This window comes from Carcharhinus amblyrhynchos, chromosome 1, assembly GCF_965287045.1.
Source record: "Carcharhinus amblyrhynchos chromosome 1, sCarAmb.v2.hapA, whole genome shotgun sequence".
Taxonomy (NCBI): Eukaryota; Metazoa; Chordata; class Chondrichthyes; order Carcharhiniformes; family Carcharhinidae; genus Carcharhinus; species Carcharhinus amblyrhynchos.
The window spans coordinates 9,049,384-9,057,129 of record NC_137324.1 but is presented as its reverse complement, the minus strand read 5'-3'; the positions used below and the strand labels follow the sequence as shown (position 1 = coordinate 9,057,129).

The 7,746-nt window shown below is 52.1% G+C and overlaps 1 protein-coding gene across 1 annotated transcript in view; it reads right to left on the bottom strand.

The window, feature by feature from the left end:
- LOC145345268 (protein O-GlcNAcase) overlaps positions 1-6,555 on the bottom strand; it is a 69,600-nt gene extending 63,045 nt beyond the window's left edge. The window contains exon 1 of the mRNA XM_080193114.1: positions 6,433-6,555. Coding sequence (XP_080049240.1) covers positions 6,433-6,463 — 31 coding nt within the window. The 5' untranslated portion in view covers positions 6,464-6,555. The remainder of the gene's footprint in view (positions 1-6,432) is intronic.
- Positions 6,556-7,746: the final 1,191 nt, after the last annotated feature.

The window sequence follows — 7,746 nt, the reverse complement described above, 5'->3', positions numbered from 1 at the left end:
AACCTGCAAGTCTTTGCACCGTGGGAGGAACTGGAGCACCTGGAGTAAACCCACACCGATACGGGGAGAATGTGCAGACTCCACACGGACAGTGACCCAAGTCAGGAATTGAACCTTGGTGCTATGAGGCAGCAGCGCTAACCACTGTGCCACCAGCAGGGTTGTAAGGAAATAGAGGCATTTGAGAAGGTTCACACAAGTTTTACTGGCGTAAAACCAGAAATGTGTAGGTACATTTTTATAAATTTATTTATGAGGTGTGGGCATCGCTAGGTGGACCACTTACTGCCTATCTCCAGTTGCTCTCCATTTCAGAGTCAATCACATTGCTGTGCCTCTGGAGTCACATGTAGGCCAGGCCAGGTAAGGATGGCAGATTTCCTTCCCTAAAGGGCATTAAAGGTGGGTTTTTCCAACAATCGACAATAGTTTCACCGTCACCAGTCGATTATTAATTCCAGATTTGTTTTATTGAATTCAAATTCCACCATCTGCCATGGCAGGATTCGAACCTGGGTCCTCTGAACATTAGCTGATTAATAGTCTACCGATAATACCATCAGGCCATCGCTTCACCTTTGTATCTAATTATCTGTTGTCCATCCCTAATTACCCTTGATGTGAGTGGTTTGCTCGGCCATGTCAAAGGGCAATTAAGAGATGACCACATTGCTGTGGGTCTGGAGTCACGTGTAGGCCAGACCAGGTAAGGATGGCAGATTTCCTTCCCTAGAAGATAGAACATTACAGCGCAGTACAGGCCCTTCGGCCCTCGATGTTGCGCCGACCTGTGAAACCAATCTAAACCTATCTAACCTACACTATTCCAGTGTCATCCATATGTTTATCCAATGACCATTTAAATGCCCTTAATGTTGGCGAATCCACTACAGTTTCAGGCAGGGCATTCCACACCCTTACTACTCTCTGAGTAAAGAGCCTACCTCTGATATCTGTCCTATATCTATCACCCCTCAATTTAAAGCTATGTGCCCTCGTGCGAACCATCTCCATCCGAGGAAAAAGGTTCACACTATCCACTCGAGAGGACATTAGTGAGTCAGATGTTGTTATAGCGATTGATGATAGTTGTCATGGTCTTAATTACTGAGACAAAGTCTTGAATTCTCTGGCCGTTCACACCAGTGGGATTTGCCGATCCTGACAGTGGCACATTCCCTGCCGAGGGTTTCCCGGCAGCGTAGGGTGGCTCAAGAACACAGAAAATCACAGCTCAGGAACAGGCCCTTCGGCCCTCCAAGCCTGCACCGACCATGCTGCCCGACTGAACTAAAACCCCCCTACCCTTCCAAGGACCATATTCCTCCATTCCTAACCTATTCACGTGTTTGTCAAGACGCCCCTTAAAACTGACTATCGTATCTGCTCCCACTACCTCCCCCAGCAGCGAGTTCCAGGCACCCACCACCCTCTGTGTGAAAACCTTGCCTCGTACATCTCCTTTAAACCTTGCCCCTCGCACCTTAAACTTATGCCCCCTGGTAATTGACTCTTCCAGCCAGGGAAAAAGCTGCTGACTGTCCACTCTGTCCATGTCTCTCATAATGGTGTAGACTTCTATCAGGTCGCCACCCCCACCCCCCTCAACCATCGTCACTCCAGCGAGAACAAGTCAAACGGGAATTCCCATTGACAACGGTGCATCCAGAGGATCCCACCAACAGCAAACGGCATATCACCTCGGGGAAAAACACTGAGGGGAGGCCAGGGAATCTCCTCCCAGCTTTCAATTCCAAATTGTTATTAACTGAATTCCAATTCCACCCAGCTGCCGCAGTGGGATTTGAATTCATTTCCTGAGATCACTAGACTGGGCCTCTGGATGACTGGTCTAATAATGTTATCACTGTGTCTCTCCACCCCTTCTCCCTATCTGATCATGGCTGTCACTCAGTGCCAGACCACGGGGAGAAATCGTCTTACCAAACCAAAGCCAGCGTCACCATATTACTTAAAGTTTGATGAGACTTTGTGATAATCAGTGGTTATTCTCTCTGGTCCCACCAGCGGACAAGCAACCAGAGGGCAGCATGAGTCATCTCGCATTAAGATAAGATTAGCACAGTGGTTAGCACGGCTGCCTCACAGCGCCAGTGACCTGGGTTCGATTCCCGGCTCGGGTCACTGTCTGTGTGGAGTTTGCATGTTCTCTCCGTATCTGCGTGGGTATCCTCTGGGTGCTCCAGTTTCCTCCCACAGTCTGAAAGAAATGCCAGTTAGGTTGACTGGCTGTGCTAATTTGCCACTTAGTGTCAAGGGGATTAGCTCGGTGAATATGTGGGGTTATGGGGATAGGGCCTGGGTGGGACTGTGGTTGGTAGTAGTGGTTTGAATGGCCTCCTTCTGCACAGTAGGGATCTTATGATTCTATGAGCTGCTTTGACAGTTGAGGGAAGAACTTGAACCCTATAAAATGTCTAGGAAGCCCCAGAATCTGTTGCGCTAGCTCACACTAAGTCAGAGAATATGCTATGACACAGTAGAACAAAGGCCATTCAGCCCATTGTGCCGGTGCTGACTCTTTCAAGAGCCATCAGATAAGTCCCAAACCTCTCTTGCTCTTTCCCCATTTTCCTGAAAATTTCTCATTTCTGAATATATATTCAATTCACTTTTGAAAGTTTCTATCAAAATCTGCTTCCGTTGACTTTCAGGAAAAGAATAACAGATCACGGCAATTATCATGTAGGAATATTCTCCCCATCTCACACCTGGTAACTTTACCAATGAATTTAAACGTGTCTACCTTGGTTACCAACATTCCTGCTCTGGCTAACAATTTCCTCAGAAATATCAGATAAAGAAACAATCACCTCTGGTTTGCCACATATTGCGAAAGCGGCTCCTGCCCTGTCCAAGGTTCATGCTGGGAGATATAGGAGGGATGTCCGAGGTAGGTTCTTTACTCAGAGAGTGTTTGGGGTGTGGAATAGACTGCCTGCTGTGATAGTGGAGTCGGACACTGTAGGAAGTTTCAAGCAGTTATTGGATGGGCACATGGAGCATACCAGAATGATAGGGAGTGGGATAGCCTGATCTTGGGTTCGGACAAAGCTCGGCACAACATTGAGGGCCGAAGGGCCTGTACTGTGCTGTAATGTTCTATGTTCTAGACCACAAGAAACTGCAAAGAGCTGTGAATGAAGCCCAGTCCATCACTCAAGCCAACCTCCCGTCTACAGACTCTGTCTGAACTTCCCACTACCTCGGGAAAACAGACAGCATAACCAAGGACCCGACGCACCCCTTGGGTCCCTGTCGGCATGGAATCCGCGCTGTCTCCTCCTCTTCCACCTTCTTCTGTTGGGAAAAAGCAATTAGGGATGGCCTTGATGACATGGTGGTTAGCACTGCTGCCTCACAGCATCAGGGACCCGGGTTCAATTCCATCCTTGGGTTACTGTCTGCACGGAGTGTGCACGTTCTCCGCCCTCTTCCACCGTGAAAAAGATACAAAACTCTGAGATCACGTACCACTGACTCAAGAACAGCTTCCTCCCTGCTGCCATCAGACTTCTGAATGGCCGTACCTGCACTAAGTTGATCTTTCTCTACACCCTCGCTGTGACTGTAACACTACATTCTGCACCCATCTCCTTTCCTTCTCCTCTGTGTACTCTATGAGCAGCATGCTTTGTCTGTACAGTGCACAAGAAACAATATTTTTCACTGTGGTATTAATGCATGTGACAATAATAAAATCAAAAAATCCCAGTTTCTTCATTCTCTCCTCATTACTGGCTCTCATCTGCAGCATTCCAGGAAATTTCCCCTGTATCCTGCCCAAAGCATTGAACACTCCTAAAGACCTTTTCAAAGAGCTATTAGGGACAGCCTCAGTGGCACAATGGTCAGCACTGCAGTCTCACAGTGCCAGGGACCTGGGTTCAATTCCAGCCTCAGGTCACTGTTTTAAAGTTTATTTATTTATTAGTCACAAATAAGGTTTACATTAACACTGCAATGAAGTTACTGTGAAATTCCCCTGTCTGCATGTTCTCCCCGTGTCGGCATGGATTTCCTCTGGGTGCTCCGGCTTCTTCCCACAGTCCAAAAATGTGCAGGTTAGGTGGGTTGGCAATGCTAAATTGCCCCTCAGAGGGACGAGCAGGGCAAATGTGTGGGGTTATGGGTATAGGGCCTGGGTGGGGTTGTGATTGGTGCAGGCTGGATGGGCCAAATGGCCTCCTTCAGCACTGTGGGGATTCTATGATTCAAAGACAAAAGTGATCCGAAAATTTCAGAGCACAGGCCATTCGGCCCCACTGTGCCCATGTTGTAGTTATCCAAATCCTCCCACATTCCGCGGTCAAAACAGATCATTACCCAGGCCAGTTAATCAATCTGCCGTGCTGGTTTCTTAAAAGGGCAGCACAGTGACCCAGTGGTTAGCACTGCTGCCTCACAGAGCCAGGGACTTGGTTCGATTCCTGGCTTGGGACACTGTCTGCACATTCTCCCCATGTCTGTGAGGGTTTCCTCCGGGTGCTCTGGTTTCCTCCCACGTGCTGGTTAGGTGCACTGGCCGTGCTAAATTCACCCTCAGTGTACCCGTACAGGTGCCGGAGGGAAGCGGCTCTGGGATTTTCACCGTAACTTAACTGCAGTGTTAATGTAAGCCTACTTGTGACACTAAAAAATAAACTTTAAAATGAAAAGGATACCCGTCTACGCAACCCCCACGCCCCTTTAAACTAAAGTGCTTGTCAGATGGGATCCTCATTTAGAATCATAGAATCCCTGCAGTGCAGGAGGCGGCCATTCGGCCCATCGAGGCTCTGCACCGAAAACAATCCAATCTTGGGCCTATCCCCGTAACCCCACATATTTATCCTGCTAATCCCTCCGACCTACTCATCCTGGGACATTAAGGGTCAATTTAGCATGGCCAAAGCAGCTAACCCGCACACCTTTTAGAATGTGGGAAGAAACCGGGGCATCCGGAGGAAACAGCACGGTAGCACAGTGGTTAGCACTGCCGCTTCACAGCTCCAGGGTCCTGGGTTCGATTCCCGGCTCGGGTCACTGCCTGTGTGGAGCTTGCACATTCTCCTCATGTCTGCGTGGGTTTCCTCTGGGCGCTCCGGTTTCCTCCCACAGTCCAAAAATGTGCAGGTTAGGTTGATTGGCCGTGCTAAGAAATTGCCCCTTAGTGTCCGTAGAACCCCCACAGTGCAGAAAGAGGCCCTTCAAGTCTGCACCGAACACAATCCCACCCAAAACCTACCCCCCATATATTACACCCACTAATCCATCTAACCTACGCATCCCTGGACACTAAGGGACAATTTCTTAGCACGGCCAATCAACCTAACCTGCACATCTTTGGACTGTGGGAGGAAACCGGAGCACCCGGAGGAAACCCACGCAGACACGAGGAGAACGTGCAAACTCCAACACAGACAGTGACCCGAGCCGGGAATCGAACCCAGGACCCTGGAGCTGCGAAGCCAGCAGTGCCGACCACTGTGCTACCGCGCCATCGGGATCAGCGGGTATAATATGGAGGGATAGGGCCTGGGTGGGATTGTGTTCGGCGCAGACTCGACGGGCCGAAGGGCCTCTTCCTGCACTGTAGGGTTTCTGTGAAACCCCAGGCGGAGAACGTGCAAACTCCGCACAGGCGGTGCCCAACCCGGGGATCGGACCCGGGTCCCCGGCGCCGTGAGGCAACGGCGCTAACCGCTCCAAACACCCGCACGGCAACAGCGCTGCCCTGGCTACAACGCCGGGGGTGGGGGGCGGGGAGGAACCCTCCCTCCGTGTCGGGTCGGCTGTTTGCCAACTCTGGGTGGGTGAGTGACGTTCACTGGAGATTTTTAACCACACGACAACGCCCTCCCCCCCCTACTCCCCCCACTCCCCCCCACCTCGAGCCCCTCACGATCAGGCCAACTCCCATCTGTAAGATTTTTGTTTTTTAATCACCGACGTTCAGAAAGGGAACACCGAGAAAGAGAAAATCTCTGTCGGGTGGGGGGGGAGGGGGGGGGGCGCGGTGCGGAGATCTTTCCCCTCGGGTTTTTTTTCTCCGTGAGACACGGGATTCCCCGGGATCCCGGGAGCGCCGGTCACCGTTCCTGCTGCCGGGGCCGGAGGGCCCCGCTATCCCTGAATTAGAGGCGAGGAATTCTCTCTTGTCCGAAGACAGCGTGGGGACGGCGCTCGCTGCTTTTCAAATCGCTTGTCGACTAATGTGTCAAAGCAGCTGTCAGCTCTGTGCAGCATTGAGGGGGAGGGAGGGAGGGTGGGGGGAGAGGGGGAGAGAGAGAGAGAGAGAGAGGGGAAGGGGCTGCAGGCACTCCAGAGAGAGGGGCGGGGAGTGGCGGGTGTGGGTGTGGGTGTGGGGGGGGTGGGTGTGGGTGCGGGGGGTGGGGGGGGGGGGGTGGGGAGTCGAAATCTATCACTGACCTTCCACAATCCCACAGATAAAAGGCAACATCTTCTCCTTTTTGGGCTCCTGGCACCTCAGCTTCCCAACAAGCAATGGTCTCTGTTTATAGGAAAGGGAAGTGGAGGGGGAGAGAGAGAGCGAGGGAGGGAGGGAGGGAGGGAGGGAGGGAGGAAAGATAGAGGGAAAGGAGGGAGAGAGAAAAGGAGAGAGAGAATGAGAGAGAGAGTTGGGGGGGGGATGGATGGATGGATGGAGGGAAGAGAAGAGATAGAGAGGAGAGGAGGGAGGAGGGGAGGGAGGAGGAAGGGGGGAAGGGGGGATGGGAGGGGAGGGAGGGGGGGAGAGAGAGGGAGCGGGAGGGAGGGATGGGAGGGGAGGAGGAAGGGAAGGGAGGCAGGGGGAGGGAGGGAGTGAGGGACAGAGAGGGAGGGAGGGAGGGGGGAGATGGAGTGGGGGGGAGGGAGGGGTGAGAGGGGAGAGATTTAATGGAGGGGAAGGGAGGGAGGGAGAGGGAGGGAATGGATGGGGAGAAGGTGGGAGGGGAAGGGAGAGGCAGGGAGGGAGGGAGAGTGAGAAAGAGAGAACGAGGAAGGAAGTGAGAGGAAGGGAGAGAGAGAGAGAGAGAGAGAGGCGGGGAGGGAGGGAGGGAAGGAAGAGGAAGGGGAGATACGGAGGGAAGGAGGGAAAAGAAAAGGGGAATGGGAGAGAGTTAAAGGTAAGGAGGGGGGGGGGAAGGGAAGGAAATCGGAGGGAAAAGCAGAGGGATGGAGGGAGAGAGCTGCTGGCGGAGTTTCCAGGGTTTTCTGGAGAGGCTGTGTGTGTGTCTGTGAAACCAGCAGCAGTGCTGTAACCCTTTACTCTCCAGTCTCACTGTCTGCTCTGCTCCAGCACTGTAACTCACAGAGCTCCTGTTAAAACTCAGCACAATTCATCTTCACTTCACATTCCAGCTCCTGCTGTCCGCAGTCCACAATGATCAATAATGTGGAGGAGTGTTGTATCTCTAATTTACTGCAAAAATCTCTGTATAAAACTAATCTATTCCACCCCCACAGCCCCCCCACCCCCCACCTAAGGTGTTGAACATGGAGGGGTGGAAATAAAGGCAGATTCAGGCACAGCAACCATGTCCTGACTCTCTAAGGCACTCAGTTGGCATAGTTGGCACTGCCGCCTCACAGCGCCAGGGACCTGGGTTCAATTCCCACAATTCTGTGTGGATGTTGCACCTTCTCCCCATGTCCGTGTGGGTTTCCTCCCGCAGTCCGAAAGACGTGCTGGTGAGATACATTGGCCGTGCTACATTCTCCCTCCCTGAACAGGCACCGGAG